The sequence below is a fragment of the Salmo salar genome, chromosome 19 (genome assembly GCF_965601325.2).
Source record: "Salmo salar chromosome 19, fSalSal1, whole genome shotgun sequence".
Taxonomy (NCBI): domain Eukaryota; kingdom Metazoa; phylum Chordata; class Actinopteri; order Salmoniformes; family Salmonidae; genus Salmo; species Salmo salar.
This window is the reverse complement of record NC_138309.1, coordinates 52,657,414-52,677,473: the sequence shown is the minus strand read 5'-3', so window position 1 is coordinate 52,677,473 and position 20,060 is coordinate 52,657,414. Positions and strand designations below refer to the sequence as shown.

General features: G+C 40.8%; 1 protein-coding gene across 2 annotated transcripts; it reads left to right on the top strand.

Annotated features, from left to right (window-relative positions):
* The first annotated feature begins 411 nt into the window (after nt 1–411).
* On the top strand, nt 412–10,818 carry pank1b (pantothenate kinase 1b). 2 transcript variants are annotated; one of them, XM_014158297.3, is made up of 7 exons: nt 412–984; nt 4,753–5,099; nt 5,423–5,682; nt 6,235–6,411; nt 6,503–6,626; nt 7,975–8,100; nt 10,470–10,818. In XM_014158297.3, the coding sequence occupies exons 1-7, from the start codon at nt 654–656 to the stop codon at nt 10,527–10,529; spliced, it is 1,425 nt and encodes a 474-aa protein (XP_014013772.2). In that variant the 5' UTR covers nt 412–653; the 3' UTR covers nt 10,530–10,818. The 2 variants fall into 2 exon arrangements, with proteins under 2 accessions (XP_014013772.2, XP_014013773.1); XM_014158298.3 differs by lacking the exon at nt 412–984 and adding an exon at nt 1,747–1,983.
* Nucleotides 10,819–20,060: the final 9,242 nt, after the last annotated feature.

The window sequence follows — 20,060 nt, the reverse complement described above, 5'->3', positions numbered from 1 at the left end:
TATTTATGTTGTTTTTTTTTACTGGGAAACCCCTGTGTCCTTATTAGGCTAATCTCTCGTGGACAGATTATATTTTCGCGAGAGAGTTTTGCTTCTGGGTAACCAATATAATTATTAGGCCTACTTGTAGGTAGACTACAATGTTGCCTATTGACATTGTTCCTATTAGGCTTACAGCGTAACAATGCAATTAATTAGCCCAGTTCTTGATAGGCTACACTACAAGATAATTACACAGTAGGCTAATAAACTGTCCATTTAGCCCAGTCAGTTCATGTGTAACTTCAACTGATTTGGACCATGGGAGATGGTAATAAGTGAAGTTTAAAAATGTAATTATTTTCCCCCAGGGAACATTTGGGGGATCTACGAAACAGCCTGTACAATGACGTAGGCTGCCGACTGGTTAACTCGGAAGCTGCTGCAGGAGATGAGCATGAAGAAGCAAAATGAACGACAGTGACCTCAGCCGAACGTCCTAGCAGTTGCTGCATTGTTCCACTATCCACTTCGACGCAAGGGCCATCATTATTTTCTGTCGCAATAGATATTTACCAAATAGCCTGACATCGGTCCTTTTGAAGAAACATCGCGGAGGAAAGCGGATTAATTGTCTGAAACTGCCCGCTAGTGCTTTCCCTGCGCCCCAAAAAATGGATAACGTTAATGGCAAAGCATCGGATCAGAAAAGAACAGGCGTTTGCCAAGATAATGGTTTGACAAATGGATTCCATCCTACACAAACTGGCAACGGGAGCTGCAGTGCCTTAGGTTCAAATGGAACCAGTACCAGTGGCGGCTGTTATAGTAGTAGTAGTAGTAGTAGTAGTAGTAGTAGTAGTAGTAGTAGTAGTAGTAGTGGCCATAATGGAATTGAACATTTCCACGATCTTCAGGTCCAGGAAGACGTCCATAGTAATGGGTCGCCTCCAAAGCGGTGTAGACTCAGAAGAAGAATGGATTCTGGCAAGAAGAGTAGACCGCGTAAGTAGAATACAATTTTAAAACAATGTTTGAGCCTCAATGCTAACTGTCATGTCGGCTGTACACATTCGGTCAAGTCTGCCTACACTTTCTAAGCATCCTGTCATAAATGCCAAGCACAGCAGGGTTTTCTGTCAAATCATTGATTGCACATAATTCGGTGTTTCCGATATTACACATCGAAAGTGAAGATCGCCTGGATTTTCTATGGTGGCATCTCTTTTTCCATTAAACAATGAACCAGTCAGACTTGCTGCTGCATGATAGAATATCGCTTTGTGTTGCAAGTCTTTGCCAAGAATGTCAATAAGCAAGTCTACCCGCCCAATTCCCAAATGTATACTGCTTCTGTAACGAATAATCGGCCTGTCGGCCTATGTTTGTGGAGAAATTATTTGTAGGCCTATTCCTGTATCCTCAAACTACATTCCAGCTATTTATGAGAAATGCACAAATAATAAGAATCAAGCACCATAAATAAGTCATTATGTATTGTTTATAAACATGTTTATCATATACTAATACGACAATCATATTATTTGACACAATGTAACACTCCCGGTAATAGAACATGAGGTGTATCCTCCCTCCCCCTTGCTATTGTGAGATCTTTGATGTTGTCCGTTGAACCATTTCATTGGTCGTTTCAAAGTCAGGAGGTGTGCTGAAATCGCTGCTGATATGACAGCCAGCTCCTTTTGACCAATCAGCCGTCAGTACTTGCTTAAGGGGCTTGGCTGAAGAAACAAACAGAGCAACCAGCTTTATTAACAGCACAGTATGTTTCTCTGTTTCCACTGTAACACTGTAAAACAAGTTTGTCACTCACCATGTCAGTTAAGTGTAGCCTGCTTTATTGCTGCGACGACATCATGCCACAATGCAATAGGGCTGATTGAGTGATACTACTACTTATAGCCCAAGTATTGGATTGAAGTTTCTTTGACCATAAGCACTTTGACCTGAGGATCACAATGAAGCTTATTGTTAAAAAACCAGGTAAGAGTTTCTACTGTATTGTATTTTAAAGGGCTGAAATGTACTTATTTGCTTACTTTTATTTGCTTATTAACATCTCTTGCTACCTTGGCTGAATCAAATCTCAGCGGACAAACAGCAATTTTCCTAATTTCTTGAATACTGCAATGCTATATACTTTGGGCGGGCGTCTGGAATGATTTGGCTGTTTTATTATCTGTGTGGTGAATGCATGCAGCTCAACCATTAGTCCAAGAGGTTGCTACGCTATGCTGGCTTGTCTGTGTTCCTCTGGGCACTGTTCATATATGTCTGGAATCCAAACAGACAGCTTGTACTATATCATTGAATAGTAGTGATTGTGAACAATAGCTGCAAGTTGATCAAATGCACTTGGCATGAAGACGAATACACATGTTTTCCCTCCAGCAGAGGAGGCTGGTGGGATGAGCTATAGGAGGACGGGCTCATTGTAATGGCTGGAATGGAATCAATGGAACAGTCAATCGCGGTTTCCATATGTTTGATCCGGTTGATACCGTTCCAATTATTCCATTACAGCCATTTCAATGAGCCTGTCCTCCTATAGCTCCTCCCACCAGCCTCCTCTGCCCTCCAGTATGATCAATCGAATAAGCATAATATGCTTTGCTGATGTCGGCTTATTGGTAGTTCCCCTTATGTGCAAGAAACTGAATAGCAAATGGAGCTATGCTGTGCCAGTCACTCAACTATGAAAATGTATGGCGTTAAATCCTTGACTTTTGTTGCACATTCATGTGAGTGTGACCACTGTAAGGCTCTACTTTGACTAGCTGCTGAGAACTTTGCTCTCTGGGTGGGGGAATAAACACACCTTTCACCTATAAGTGCTGCCAGTCACGGTGCCCTGGCTTCCAGGGCCCAGATTCACAAAACCTTCTTAGGAAAACATTTCTTCTTAACTGTTATTTTTCCCATAACTATAGACTTATGAAGAAAGATAAGCAAAGTTGCTATTCCACAAAAAGGTTATTGGAAATGTACTTGCACTATTTCTTATGTTTCTCCTTAAGCAAAAAGTTAAGAAGAAATCAGATTCTTGAAAATAAAAGTTATTGGAAAGGTTGTTAATTCCAAGATAGCTAAACCCTTGTCTTAAACTCAGGGCAGTGAGAAAAAAGCTAATGAAAGCAATTGAACATGTTTAATTCACTCACAAACTTCATCTGCAAGTTTCAGCATGGATTATTTTAAACCCAAGAACATGTTTTAGAACAGTAGTCTCAGTAAGACATATGCTAGTATGATTGCCATTGCTAGCTAGATAGCTAGCTAAAATGGTTGCCTAGCAACACACATCTTAAGAAGATTTGTAAGAGATATTTGAGGTTGTTAGAAAATCATAAAATCTTAAGATATTGTTGAGGAATTGAACTCACAAACTATCCTATGAACTTCTTTTTGTTTCTTAAGAACTTTTTTACGTTTTTACGTAAGAAGTGTTTTGTGAATCTGGGCCCTGGTTACAGCCCTGGGCCAAGATTCACAAAACCTCCGTAAGAAGAAATGTCTTAACTGTCATTTTTTCTTTAACTATAGACTTAAGAAGAAAGTTAAGCAAAGTTGCTATTCCTCAAAAAGGTTATTGGAAATATTATTGCGCTATTTCTTATGTTTCAAAAAGTTAAGAAGAAATCAGATTCTTGAAAGTAAAGTTCTTGGAAATGTTGTTAATTCCAAGATAGCTAAACCCTTGTCTTAAACTCAGGGCAGTGAGAGAAAAAGCTCACGAAAGCAATTGAGACTGGGCTCAGACATTAACTGAGAAGGAGTGGTAGAGTGGCATAAATGGAAGCATTCAGTCAAATATCTCCTCTGTAAAATGACAGATTGCAAAGCAAGATCTGTCTGTAGCACCACTGACCGATATATTGAAATCGGGTGATTAAGTCAGTAAAGATTCCAGAGTATATACACACACATTTACACAGATCAATACATCAATTTGATCAGGTTCCTCTACTAGAAATTGATTGTCCAACCCAGATTACACCACCATTACACCTCTGATATCAACAATTACATCTCAAATTGGACTCTTAAACACCTGAGCGTTTTGGTTACAGTTTTTCTGTAGCTTTGCACAGAGTTGAATGTAACCGGTCTGGTTTGTGGAATGAGCCATAAGGGACTTTACACCCCTCTGTCAAATTAAGTGCCATTGATTGAAAAGCCAGGGGGAAGGAACCAGTTTGCCTGCCTGTGTATTGACTACATACAGTATTCATTGTACTGTACACTCAGTAGTAAATTGAGGGTTGGGCAGACTCTCCAGGCAATCTTCTCTCCATGCTGGTGTTTCCATGGCAACAAAGCCCTCAGCTTTTGTTGCAGAATGAACACACTGCTGTGAATTTGAGGACCCCCTTCCTCCCCTCTCCCTCCCTCCCTTCCTCCCCTCTCCCTCCCTCCCTTCCTCCCTCTCTCCAAAAGAGAGAGGAAAATGTCAGTGATTGCTTATAAGATATGATGTGTGCATAGTATGACATGATGGTTTCGTCTTCAGTGAAATCAAGATAGAAAATGCAACATAGGTCTGCACGGTTGATTGGTAGGCCTGACCTATATGGAGCAATAGCTTAGTTGTGACAGACATAACACTAGAGCCCTCTCTTTTGAGAGCTTGTGTATCCATTTGTTGAAACATAATTTTACATAACTTCTAAAGAGCTAAACATAACTTTTCTACAGACAACGGTGACCAAGCTCCAATTCATCTCTTAAAAAACCTTTTGTTTTCTATTCCAGCCTTCCCCTGGTTTGGGATGGACATCGGCGGCACCCTGGTGAAGCTGGTCTACTTCGAGCCCAAGGACTTCACGGCAGAGGAGGAGGAGGTGGAGAGCCTGAAGAGCATCCGCCACTTCCTGACCTCCAATGTGGCCTACGGCAACACAGGCATCCGCGACGTCCACCTGGAGCTCAAGAACCTAACCATGTGCGGCCGGAAGGGAAACCTGCACTTCATCCGCTTCCCCACCCAGGACATGCTAGGCTTCATCCAGATGGGCCGAGATAAGAACTTCTCCAGCCTGCACACCACACTCTGCGCCACTGGCGGAGGGGCCTACAAGTTTGAGGACGACTTTAGGACGGTGTGTGATGGTTGGAGGAACTATTGGGTGTTGTCAGACAGGGAGACTGACTGATAGTGACAGATGATGTGAATTTGTTTGTTATTGCATGTTACTACATGTGTCATTAGTCAGTTAAAGATTGCATGGCATGATCATTGAAGGCAACATGGTTTCTCATGTGATTAGATGAGAGTTGATGTATGTGGTTGGTTCAGACTCGCCTGGTCTAGTTACAGACAGATCATGCTCAAACTTGGAGCAGTTACCATTGCATATCAAAACCACTCCAGTTTCTACTCCTGCCCTATAGTCTTATACATCTTCTGCTTTCCATCTCCCAGATCGCCAACCTAAAGCTCCAGAAGCTGGATGAACTGGACTGTCTCATCCAGGGTCTTCTCTATGTGGACTCTGTGGGGTTCAATGGCCATCCAGAGTGCTACTTTTTCGAGAACCCCTCCGACCCCGAGAGTGAGAACTGTGTCAAGAAAACGTGTTGCCTTGACAACCCCTTCCCCATGTTGTTGGTAAACATTGGCTCAGGCGTCAGCATGCTGGCAGTCTATTCGAAGGACAACTACAAACGGGTCACAGGCACCAGGTAAACAAATGTAATCTGTTGCTTCTAGGCAAACTAAGGTAATCATGTGTCATTCAATGTCATGATAGCTGTATGTATTTGATGTGATAACACAGTTCTGTCACAATACCTTTGCTCGCATCCTTCTGTATTCGATGTATTCATGTTTTGAGTGTAGATAAGTTACCATGGTTCATAACTTAGTCAAATATAACTTTACAACTGTGAAAAAACTGGTTGAATCAATGTTGTTTCCATGTAAATTCAACAACAAAATCTATGTTTTTATATAATCTTATTTAATGTTGAATCAAAGTGGAAAAATTTATGGATTTGAAAAAAGTAATCAAAGGGAATTTAGTTTTTTCACCAAACTTCTACCTAAATCCAATGACACAGTGCCATTTTTGTTTTGTTTTCACATTGAATTCACGTTAGTTGACAACTCAACCAAATGTAAACCAAAACTAGACGTAGAAATGATGTCTGTGCCCAGTGGGTTGTTTCCTGCAAGCTAAACAGATGTGTACAACCCATAGAGCAGTAGCTCACATAATTGCCTGTCCCCCGCAGTTTGGGAGGTGGGACGTTCCTAGGCCTATGCTGCTTGCTGACTGGCTGCGAGACTTTTGAGGAGGCCCTGGAAATGGCGGCGAAGGGGGACAGCAGCAACGTGGACAAACTGGTGAAGGACATCTACGGAGGAGACTATGAACGCTTCGGTCTCCAGGGGTCTACTGTTGCATCTAGGTGAAGTTTAATTTAACTAATACCTCAAGTAACCGTATGGTTTGAAAACAGAGTATTATGGAAACTAACCCAATTAATTCATTTATTGCAGTTTTGGTCATATGATGAGCAAGGAGAAGCGTGACAGCATCAGTAAGGAGGACCTAGCCCGAGCCACTCTCGTCACCATCACCAACAACATTGGCTCTATTGCTCGTATGTGTGCGGTTAATGAGGTACAAAGGCAAAGATTGTTGTCACATTAGCAATCAAATTCCGTTTTCGTCGTTGAGTCATTCTAATACTGTGACTATACACGTAACTGAAAAGAATAATGGAAACACTGTTTGTGTTTCCTTTATTTTATCAGTTACCTGTAGCACACTGGGGTGTGACAGAAGGGTAAAAGTTCTCACAAAGTTATTTTCTTTCATCATAAAACAAAGGAGTGAAGTGGACAGCCAGTGTGATGGATGATGGGAATGGACTCTGTGTGCTTTCAGCTTCTTTACAGTGTTGCCTTGTGGCATGGAGATCAAGCAGCATTGTACAGGGCTATCAAAGCACACAGAACAACAACAGTGTGCTTTCTGACACAAATCAAGAGCTTGAGACTATAAGTTTCTATCTGCATTTTTGTCAAAATGTAGTTATTGATATAGCCTTGTTCTGTACGATGTTCTCTACCGACAGTATATGGTACTCTAAATAGCTAATTTCATGTTGTTAAGTTCAAAAGGGTACAAGATAAAATTGCTGACACCATTCAAACCAATGAGGTTTCGGAACATTAAAGCCAATTATCTCAGAATCATCTTTTTGCAGATAGAACCTTAGGGGGGCTTTTTCTGAGCTCTGGTGCGTTTAACCTCTTAGTTCGGTGTGTTTGGACTGTGTACATTTTATTCAGCTTTCTAGCTACCTATGCATGTAGAGTACAGTGTATGAATTGGAGGAAGTCTTATGACGTCCCTGCACAGTGCACCGCTTTTTTGCTTTGGTGGATTGTTATTTAGAATGAGTAGTCTTGTCATTCTGGCAGCCCCGTAACTATGTAATTAACAGAAGTTGAGCCGTTCGTTATTGGCTATTGCTCAACCTTTCTCTCCCTTGCTGCTGAGTCACTGAAGCTTAAGACAGATTCTACTGCTGCTGCTGCTGTTACTTCAGGTTCTCTCCCCTATTTAATATTAATTATTTTATTTAACTAGCAAGTCAGTTATTAAGAACAAATTATTATTTTACACCAGGCCAAATCCTAACCCGGACGACGCTGGGCCAGTTCTGCGCTGCCCTTTGGGACTCCCAATCATGGCCGGTTGTGATACAGCCCGGGATCGAACCAGGGTCTGTAGGGATGCCTCTAGCACTGAGATGCAGTGCCTTAGACCGCTGCGCCACTTGGGAGCTCTAGATGGCAGCCAGACACCCATCTATGCTATTAATCTGAGAGCAGGCCCAAGGTCTTCAAACAAATATTTTTGTGGACATATCTTACTTTTAAAATATCTCATTCTATCTTGCTTTGTGAAACAGTCATTCTAAAAAAGTCTGGTTTACAAATGGTTCAATGTTGTCTTTCAGAAAATTGAAAGAGTGGTGTTTGTTGGGAATTTCCTGAGAATCAATACTGTCTCAACGAAGCTGCTTGCTTATGCCATGGATTTTTGGTCCAAAGGACAATTAAAAGCTCTCTTCTTAGAGCATGAGGTAAGTAGTTTGCGATATGCTCATTGGAATGCGTTGATCTAAGGGCAGTGTCACTGAGTCACTTCACAATGCTATTATAAAATATGTGTAGTGTGAGGGATGTTTCTATACTCAAAGGGGCCGATTCAGACTTAGGAAATCTATGCTTTTTTACGCGTTTTTATTTAAGCACTTCAAATGCGGTGAATACAACAGGTGTAGTAGACCTTACCGTGAAATGATTACTTACAAGCCTTTAACCAACATGGCAGTTCATGAAATAGAGTTAAGAAAATATTTACTAAATAAACGAAATAAAAAAATACAATAAAAAGTAACACAATAAAATAACAATAACGAGGCTATATACGGAGGTACCGGTACCGAGTCAATGTGCGGGGGTACAGGTTAGTCGAGGTAATTTGTACATGTAGGTAGGGGTAAAGTGACTATGTAAATGGTATGGGTGGCCATTTGATTAATTGTTCAGCAGTCTTATGGCTTGGCTCAATAGTATTTAAACTTACCTTGTGCAGGTGTCTAAAACGCTTTGTGGGTGTGGCTCCCTTACGCCCGCTAAAAACCCTTCAACTTGCTGGCCAATAGATTTTATCGTGGAGTTTTCATTCCATAGGGTTTTCAGTACATTTGCCTAAAACCATCCCTTTAAATATGGTGTACCTTTTTAATTCGATTTTTCTCAAGACTCACAAGAATAAATTGAAAGAATGGTTTCAGAATATTAGAGATCAATGAAAGAAAGCCATCTAAATATATGTATATTCGTCTCTGTTTCCGCACCAATTGGTAGATGCAAAAATACTCTGATCTTGTAGATTATTTAGGGTTCGGAAAGTATTTATGAAGAATGAAGAAAAACTGGTTTGGAGAGCGTGTATGCACAACATATATTGGTGAATCAAAATACAGCTTGATTCTTCCTGAAAGTTGCCATATTCAATTGTTCAATCCATGAAATATTGGATGGTGAAAAAGTGTAGAATAGGGGTTGAACAATAGTTTTATAAATCTACTCTAATCCTCACTAATCATGGAACTGTGATGACAACGGTCCAGTCGTCGTGAACCGTGTGGCAGGCTCCAGGTTTAAACTGCAACGTGTGGTCTGCGTTCCATAGTGATTCCAATAGGCTGCATGTCCCAAATTATTGCACAACTTGTAATATGTTAGCCTAATATGATCCACTATTGCTAGTGACTCTCATGCACAACCACACGGACCTGACAGAGGAAAGAAAGGTCAACTAATGATGCAATGGAATGATGTAGGCTACAAATTGAAACTAACACTAAGTGACAGTTATAAATGCATGTGGCACAGGAGGCTGCTGAGGAGAGGACGGCTGGAATGGAGTGAATGGAATGGTATCAAACACATGGAAATCATTTGTTTGATTAGTTCGATTACCATTCCATTCATTCCGTTCCAGCCATTACTATGAGCTCGTCTTCCCCAATTAAGGTGCCACCAACCTCCTGTGGTATGTGGGTATTACTGACGGTGGCTACCGATAGTGGTTAATATTTAACGTGATAGGCTACAAATAGAAAACAGAGAAAGTTGAAGAATATAATTAAACATTTGAGAGTGGACAAAGGTTCAATTTGGCACGACATTGCTCATGTCGATGCCCTGTGATCACGTGAACTAGGCTGCAGTAGGCTACCAATTTGGGTTGCGTCTCCAAGTTTCGTCCCTGCAAGCTAATAGGCCGTACAGTAAAAACTCTGCTTAACGTCACAGCATCTTACGTTGACTGTGCTTTTCAGTTCGCTGACTGGCTTCACATTTGTCTCCAGCGATCATAAGAAAATGTCGATCTGAAACAATTATCATTTATATTTACAATCTTATCTGGACGGATTACTTTCTTATCAATAGCTTTTATCAATTTGTAAATTACAGTGCATGGAGAATGGTGTTATTTATATCGGGGGGGAAAAGTTGGTGTTTTTCCACTTGGAACCTTTTTCATGCTTTCTTCGTGCGTAAAGGTGATGGAATTATGAGGGAATTAAGTCAAGGTTATAATATGGCATATCTCTAGACACCTCCATTTCTGCTATCTCCACCCCAAACGAATACCTGGCTGGTACATGTTTCCCCATGCTTCAGTTCAAAGGTCAGAATGCGTGCAGAGAGGATAGTATGTGTGAAAATAATTACGCTTCATTTATGCAAGCAGCACACTTGTTGTTGTTTTAGTCTCCTAATTGTACCAGGAAAAGGTTAAACAACAGATCATCTGCGTATGTTTGGATAGGTTACAATTGGGTGCTGAGCAGGAATCTCAAGGTTGCTGATGATAATATCCTGGTCAAATACCTGATCAGATAATGAACTGACCTGAGCCCTCTGTGTTTTTCAGGGTTATTTCGGGGCTGTCGGTGCCTTCCTGGAGCTACTGAAAATGACGGACGACCTTTAAGACAGACAGACGGATGCAGACGAAACCCTAACTCTCACCACAAGACGTTGCTGCTCTACAGTTCCGGAAAAGCCACTGACTGGCCAAAATGGTGGAAAAGCCACTGATTGGCCGAAATGGTGGAAAAGCCACTGATTGGCCGAAATGGTGGACAAGCCACTGATTGGCCAAAATGGTGGACAAGCCACTGACTGGCCAAAATGGGGAAAAGCCATTTGAATAATTTAACTGTTTTAAGAGGTTCTGCTAATTATCCTCCTCCTTGTCTGCTGATGTTTTAGAAAACAGATTTTTAATATTATGAATACAGGCTGGAGGAGATGAGGTTGGCATTTTGTTTGCCACTTTAAAGTAAACCTTTGTGGTACTTCCTGTTTATAAAAACCCTAACTGTATATTGTGTGCTTAAGCCAAACGCTACTGGTCCCTGATCGTATGTGTGTTTTGGTTCCATATTCGTTATTTTATTTTTACAAGATGTAAGTAGTTAAATTGATCTTTAAATTAGGAGCATTAGCTTTCAACTAGCCTTCACACTTTTTTTCCTAATCAATCATCCTAACCTATTGTTCTGTGATATGATTTGAGATATAATCAAATGTATTATCCTACTGTACATGTGAATAGTAAGCAGTTACTATATCAACTGGTTTGGCCAATTTGTGAAATTTTGACCATTAAGCAGTAGCTAAATTTGACATAAAATGTTGCGGGTTGATTTTGTGTAATAATACGCTGCAATACCTCATAGAACATTTTACATAATGGATATTTTTTATCAGTAGCAGTGGAATGACAGTTCCCCAAATCCTTCCTCTGCATTCACTTTAATGCAGTATTCTGTCTCTCCTTCCCTATTCCATGCCTTATAATTCTGTCACTGTTTAAATGAAACCGTTAACTTTGGGACCAAGCATTCAGTACTAAATGATCCTCAGAAACTTCACAAAGTAGATGTTTTTCATCAGAAAAGCCGACTCACTGACATGGACTAGCCTAGCAGGTGCGATACAAAGTGTCCTTTGTGAGTCATGCGATTCCAAACCTTTACATGAAGGGACTTTTTCAGAGATCTAAAAATAGTTAATTCTAGCATTTCTGTTTTCATTCTCATCAAAGAGGGTGTCCATTTATGCCTGACTTCCTACCTGTAATAATCAGTATGTGTTTTATGATTGTAATTTAATATGTTTTGGATGTACTGTATTGAGTACTCTAGTCGAAAGGAGATTTGATTCTCCTACCGTTAACTCTTGGTTAAATTTCATGACATTTCATGATGGCATTTTGGTTTCAAGTGAAACTGCATAGCTGGCCTGTGAACCGCTGTGTGCTGCATACCCTTCTGCCTTCCTGCCCTCTTCAGAGGGTCCCGTGACCATCCTTCTCATCCAAACGATACACCCAGGCTGCGTCTAAAATGGCACCCTATTCCCTATAGTACGATACTTTGGAACAGATCACGCTGTTCCCTATATAGTGCTCTACTTTTGACGAGGACCCATGATTTTGGCCAAAAGTAGTGCACTATATAGGGAATATGGTGCCATCTTGGACTCATACCCAGACTCACTTAGCTAACATCATACATCTTTGTTTTTAATTCCAATGCAACCTGTGGGAGTTTTCAGCTGTACGTTAGGACAGATGTTCAAATGTGCTTTATGCTTCATTACTGTATAGAACATGGCGAATAATAATATATGTAACTCAGAACCTGATTGAACTGGATTACTGACCTGGGCCATGCTATATATTCAGCCGTGCTTCATTGTCGTCATTAAAACTGTTCTCTAAACTGTTTTGTCTAACCTGATGAGATGTTGAGTTCGTTGCGTTCACATCCTGATGTACCGCCTTTTCCTGTTGTGCCTATAACACTTGCTTAGTGAAGAAGGTACAGTATTTCGTGACGTGTACAGTGCCTAGTGAAAGTCTACAGACCTTTGCACCGTTTTCACATTTTGCTGCCTTAAAATTCAAACTATAAAGGGATTACGTTGAGACGTTCTCCCACGGATCTACACAAGCATTTAGTTTCACCCGCAATAATATCTGGTAAATATGTGTATGTGACCAATACATTTGATTTTCATTTGTATTTTGAAGCCACTTCACTTTTTCAACGTGAAAGAAAAATGTAACATTTTCTGAAATTAATAAAAAACGAAGAGGTCTTGATTGCAAAGATCTTCACACCCCTTCCTGCACATCTAAAATACTTTTAGGAGCAAATACTTTAATGAAAAAAATGACAATTTGTTGAATGAGATCCGTCTGTTTGCAAAAGTAGTGGTTCTCGTGATTGAATAACAACTCCCCCTGTCTAAGGTCCCTCAGTTGGATAGTGAATGTCAAACAATGATTGAACCTCAGTTACCGATGCGATTCATGAGCATGTCTGGGACACATTTTTATACAGGCATAATGTAACCTTTATTTAACTAGGCAAGTCAGTTAAGAACAAATTCTTATTTACAATGACGGCCTGGGAACAGTGGGTTAACTGCCTTGTTCAGGGGCAGAATGACAGATTATTTTCCTTGTCAGCATGGGGATTTGATCTAGCAACCTTGCTAGGTTACTGGCCCAACGCTGTAACCACTAGGTTACCTGCCGGGGGAGGTTAAGAAATAACTCCAAGCCACCTTATGATTACACCCTAGATCAGCTAGATGCAGGCAAGAGTGTGCAAGGCGGTATTGAATGTGTCGCTGCTGTCACCTTGTCTACTCCAATTTGCTTCTTGACATGCACACCTACATTATAAACGTTCATTCGTAGGCTAGGTTGAAGCAAGCTCATGATGGGTATAGGGAATGGTCAAGTATGGTAGTTAGAACACTATATTGAATATGATCTTTATAGTGGCAGCATCATATTTTGGGAATGACAGTGGCTGAGGAGTTCGTCAGGATCAAAGAAACTTGAAACACTAGAATGGCTTTCCAAGAGTTGAGTGTTTCTGAGTGGTCCAGTCTCAATGCTGCCTTAAATATGTTTGAAAGTCAGAGTTTGTCAGGATCAAAAGAAATATGAAAGGAGCAAAGCCCAGGTAAAAAGTTAGAGCAAAACCTACCTCAGTCTTTTGAAAACCTAACCCTGGGATAGAGTTTTATTTTTAGGGACAGTTGCACAAATTTGTATGCAAAAGACACACCAGAATGGCTTTCCAAAAGGTGCTGGGTGTTCCTTAGTGGTCTAGTCTCAGTGCTGACTTAAATCTGCTTAAAAAAATCTGAGATGAGGCTTAAATATCGCTGTCCATCAATGACTCCCAACAAAACTGACTGAGCTTGAGCAATATTGACAAAAACAATGGAAATACATGTATGTTGCCCTAAAAGTTGTGCAAAGTTGGTGGAATCTAATTCAAAATGATTCACTGTAATTGCTGCTAAAAGTACTTCACCAATTATGAAATCTGGAGTGTGAAGACCTACACAGTCAAGAGACCTTTGTTTTCTTATTTAGTATTAATTTAGAAAATTGTATATATTTTTTGTGGAGTAGGTTGTGTAGATCAGTAGGGGAAAAATCTAATTGAATAATTTTTTACATAAAAATTGAAGGCAGCAAAATGTAAAAACTGTGTAAGGGGTGTGTAGACTTTCACTAGTCTCTGTATATTGCTACGTATAGCGTACTCACTGAACTGTATATCAGAGACTTGCACGTGGACTTTGGCATTCCTGTACGACCCTGAGCGACCACTTTAACTTCCAAATGTCATGGGATGCCTTTGATTATAGAGACTAGGCATAACCTCTGATTGACCACTGAAACTTCTGGTAGTCCAGCCTCCATTTTGTTCTGACTTCACTTTGTTATGTTATGGAGTGAGTGGTCCAAGGTTCTTTTGGGTGTGGCATGTTATGAAAACAGTGTTTTATGATGTGTGTGTGCGCCCGTGGGGTTGGGGAGTAACTGATTACATGCAATCAGTTACATGTAATCTGATTGGGTGTGGCAAATTATGAAAACTGAGTGTTTTATGTTGTGTGTGTGTGCGCGCGCCTGCAGGGTTGGGGAGTAACTGATTACATGCAATCAGTTACATGTAATCTGATTACAAACAAATCTGTAACTGCAATCAGTTACGTTACCAGCAAAAATATTGTAATCAGATTACAGATACTTTTGAGAAACTTGGATTACTTTTAAATTCAGAAAGGAGTTTTGCAAAAAAAATAAATGATAGCTTTCTGTTTTCTCAATGACATTCAATTCAGCATCGAAAAAAGGTGCAAGTTTAAGTTTGTTCCACTTGAGCGAGTCTGACCACAAGTCAGAGACCACTATGATAACACACCAAATGCTTTTGATGGATCCTTTTTGTCTTCTTCTAATGCCTCTTAAAGGGAAAGTAATCCAAAAGTAACAAAGTAATCAGATTCCGTTACTGAGTTTGGGTAACTAGTAACTGTAACGGACTACATTTAGAAAGTAACCTTCCCATGCCTGTGTGTGCGCACGTGTGTGCAGGTGTGTGTTTTTGTGTTGGAGGGGTCTGGGTGTGCCTGAGAGCTCTTTGAAACCTTTTTTGTTGTTGAGCATTTGCACACCCATTGTGTAATAAAGTATTTACTAAAAGAACAACATTGCCTTTAATTTTTTCCAGTATGTCAAAACATGACTATTACAGCCCCCTCCCTTCAGGAATTTAAGGAATGTGCTATCTTATTGTTTGTAACAAGTACTAAGATGAATAAAGGTGTTATACAGTATGTGGGGTTGTTTGTGAATGGAAATTGGAACGGGTTAACTCTGTTTCAGCTATGAGAATTTAGAGAATGTATCTGTCCTCATCTGTCCCCTATCTGTTTTGCAATCCATGTTGACATACCATGCAGATAGCCTACATTGGTAAAGACACTCCTCCTGTGTTTTCACGTTACACACGTATTGTGGCTCTGTTGCTTAAACAAAACATCTGGAACAAATGATGTTTGAATTATGCAAAATGTAAATCAATATGAGCCCTTATTGTTTGTTTTCATTTAAAGAGATTATTCTTTCCAGAAGATTATGTACACTGCTCAAAAAAATAAAGGGAACACTTAAACAACACAATGTAACTCCAAGTCAATCACACTTCTGTGAAATCAAACTGTCCATTTAGGAAGCAACACTGATTGACAATAAATTTCACATGCTGTTGTACAAATGGAATAGACAACAGGTGGAAATTATAGGCAATTAGCAAGACACCCCCAATAAAGGAGTGGTTCTGCAGGTGGGGACCACAGACCACTTCTCAGTTCCTATGCTTCCTGGCTGATGTTTTCGTCACTTTTGAATTCTGGCGGTGCTTTCACTCTAGTGGTAGCATGAGACGGAGTCTACAACCCACACAAGAGGCTCAGGTAGTGCAGCTCATCCAGGATGGCACATCAATGCGAGCTGTGGCAAGAAGGTTTGCTGTGTCTGTCAGCGTAGTGTCCAGAGCATGGAGGCGCTACCAGGAGACAGGCCAGTACATCAGGAGACGTGGAGGAGGCCGTAGGAGGGCAACAACCCAGCAGCAGGACCGCTACCTCCGCCTTTGTGCAAGGAGGAGCAGGCGAAGCACTGCCAGAGCCCTGCAAAATGACCTCCAGCAGGCCACAAATGTGCATGTGTCTGCTCAAACGGTCAGAAACAGACTCCGTGAGGGTGGTATGAGGGCCCGACGTCCACAGGTGGGGGTTGTGCTTACAGCCCAACACCGTGGAGGACGTTTGGCATTTGCCAGAGAACACCAACATTGGCAAATTCGCCACTGGCGCCCTGTGCTCTTCACAGATGAAAGCAGGTTCACACTGAGCACGTGACAGACGTGACAGAGTCTGGAGACGCCGTGGAGAACGTTCTGCTGCCTGCAACATCCTCCAGCATGACCGGTTTGGCGTTGGGTCAGTCATGGTGTTCGGTGGCATTTCTTTGGGGGCCGCACAGCCCTCCATGTGATCGCCAGAGGTAGCCTGACTGCCATTAGGTACCGAGATGAGATCCTCAGACCCCTTGTGAGACCATATGCTGGTGCGGTTGGCCCTGGGTTCCTCCTAATGCAAGACAATGCTAGACCTCATGTGGCTGGAGTGTGTCAGCAGTTCCTGCAAGAGGAAGGCATTGATGCTATGGACTGGCCCGCCCGTTCCCCAGATCTGAATCCAATTGAGCACATCTGGGACATCATGTCTTGCTCCATCCACCAACGCCACGTTGCACCACAGACTGTCCAGGAGTTGGCGGACGCTTTAGTCCAGGTCTGGGAGGAGATCCCTCAGGAGACAATCCACCACCTCATCAGGAGCATGCCCAGGCATTGTATGGAGGTCATACATGCACGTGGAGGCCACACACACTACTGAGCCTCATTTTGACTTGTTTTAAGGACATTACATCAAAGTTGGATCAGCCTGTAGTGTGGTTTTCCACTTTAATTTTGAGTGTGACTCCAAATCCAGACCTCCATGGGTTGATAAATTGGATTTCCATTGATTATTTTTGTGTGATTTTGTTGTCAGCACATTCAACTATGCAAAGAAAAAAGTATTTAATAAGATTATTTCTTTCATTCAGATCTAGGATGTGTTGTTTAAGTGTTCCCTTTATTTCTTTGAGCAGTATATATAAAATGGCATAATGTATTCACATGATTTCGAAATGAAATCTAACCATTAATGAGGATATAACCATACCGGTTGCTTGTACATAATGTTAACTCGCAGGCCTTACAAAATGTGAGTGGTGGCTGTATTAAATTCAAATAAGAGCTCTATAGGAACAAGCAAATAAAATGATTCTAACGTTTAAATGTTGACTGAGTTGTGTTAGTGATAAAGTGGTCTTACTGAATATTGTTACACCTGGAGAAAACAGAACCAATTCATTTGAAATGATTCCCAGTTCAATACATAATAACTTTAAATACATCAACACCAGTGAAGGCTCCTCAGAGGACGACCATCCTACTCAGTGAATTTCATACACATTAAACTAGAGAAATATTTAAAAAGTAATCCTTTTTAGATAAAAATATACTAAATATATACATATGTCACCAAACAATATACTAAAAGTACACTGTTTTGCAATAAGGACTACAGTAGCCTCAACTGCACTCTCTGGGGTAGCACCATGTAGCTGGAGGACAGCTAGTTTCCATCCTCCTCTGGTCACATTGACTTCAATGCAAAACCTAGGAGGCTCATGGTTCTCACCCCCTTCCATAGACTTACACAGTAATTATGACAACTTCCAATCTATCAGAGCTCTTGCAGCATGAACTGAGATGTTGTCCACCCAATCAAAGGATCTGAGAATGAATCTATTTCTGAAAGCATAAACTCCAGTTAACTAGCAATGCAGTGCATACAATGTGGTGAGTGGTTAACTCAAAGAGAGATTTCTAGTAGCTATGTTTCCTATGATATTAGCTAATGTGGTGATAATGATGTAGGCTATGTGTAGCGGTTAGCGGTTATGGTATGAAGGTTTAGCTTTTAGAGGTGTTTTTGCCTGGTCACAGACAGCTGTTGTATTGTGCATTGAAGTCCGCAAGCAAAGGGATAATGTGAGAGGAGGAATTATACAAGGAGCAAAGTGATGATGCTGTTTGCATGTGGCTGCTATGAAAGTAAACTGTGTGTGCGGGTGATCAGGGGTGTATTCATTCCGACGATTCTGTTGAAAAACAATGTTACATCTAGACGTTCTGCTAGCGGAACACCTGCTCCAATATCCAATGATAGGCGTGGCGCGAATGACAAATTCCTCAAAAATCCAAAAACGTCCATTTTTCAAACATATGACTATTTTACACCATTTTAAAGACAAGACTCTCCTTTATCTAACCACACTGTCCGATTTCAAAAAGGCTTTACAGCGAAAGCAAAACATTAGATTATGACAGAAGAGTACCCAGCCAGAAATAATCAGACACCCATTTTTCAAGCTAGCATATAATGTCACACAAAACAAAACCACAGCTAAATGCAGCACTAACCTTTGATGATCTTCATCAGATGACACGCCTAGGACATTATGTTATACAATACATGCATGTTTTGTTCAATCAAGTTCATATTTATATCAAAAACCAGCTTTTTACATTAGCATGTGACGTTCAGAACTAGCATTCCCACCGAACACTTCCGGTGAATTTACTAAATTACTCACGATAAACGTTCACAAAAAACATAACAATTATTTTAAGAATTATAGATACAGAACTCATTTATGCACTCGCTATGTCCGATTTTAAAATAGCTTTTCGGTGAAAGCACATTTTGCAATATTCTGAGTAGATAGCATGCCATCACAGGCTAGCTATTTTGACACCCACTAAGTTTGACCCTCACCAAACTCCGATTTACTATTAGAAAAGTTTGATTACCTTTCCTGTTCTTCGTCAGAATGCACTCCCAGGACTTCTACTTCAATAACAAATGTTGGTTTGGTTCAAAATAATCCATAGTTATATCCAAATAGCGGCGTTTTGTTCGTGCGTTCAAGACACTATCCAAGGGTGACGAAGGGTTACGCGCCCCACGCGTTTCGTGACAAAACAATTCTAAATATTCCATTACCGTACTTCGAAGCATGTCAAACGCTGTTTAAAATCAATTTTTATGCTATTTTTCTCGTAAAAAAGCGATAATATTCCGACCGGGAGTCGTTGTTTTCGTTCAAAGACGAAAGAATAAAAACATGGGGTCGCCTCGTGCACGCGCCTCCAGTCTCTGTTGTCTGATCGACCACTATCAAAATGCGCTAATGTTTTTCAGCCAGGGCCTGCAAAGCCACCATTCAGCTTTTTGCCGCCTTCTGAGAGCCTATGGGAGCCGTAGGAAGTGTCACGTAACAGCAGAGATCCCTTGTTTTGGATAGAGATGATCAAGAAGGCCAAGAAATGGTCAGACAGGGTACTTCCTGTACAGAATCTTCTCAGGTTTTGGCCTGCCAAATGAGTTCTGTTATACTCACAGACACCATTCAAACAGTTTTAGAAACTTTGGAGTGTTTTCTATCCAAAGCTAATAATTATATGCATATTCTAGTTTCTGGGCAGGAGTAATAATCAGATTAAATCGGGTACGTTTTTTATCCGGCTGTGAAAATACTGCCCCCTATCCATAACAGGATAAACGGAAGCAAAAGGAATGAATCCGGGATAGACCTACCTGAATTTGTCCAATAGAAACTCTCCTCAAAATAGAACGTTTTGCAACAGTTTGGACTAATGATTACACCCCAGATCAGCTAGATGCGGGCAAGAGTGTGCAAGGCGGTATTGAATGTGTTACTGCTGTCACCTTGATCACTCCAACTTGTCTCTTGACATGTGCACCTACATTATAAACTTTAATTTGTAGGCTAGGTTGAAGCAACCTCATGATGGGTAAAGGGACAATTGAGTATCATGTACACACAGTGCAGTGCTATTGAATTTGACATATGAAATTACCACCAGTAAACTATTGATCTTACTGTATTCAGTATTCATCGATGTACAGTCGGATATTCATCACCATTTACATTTGGTTT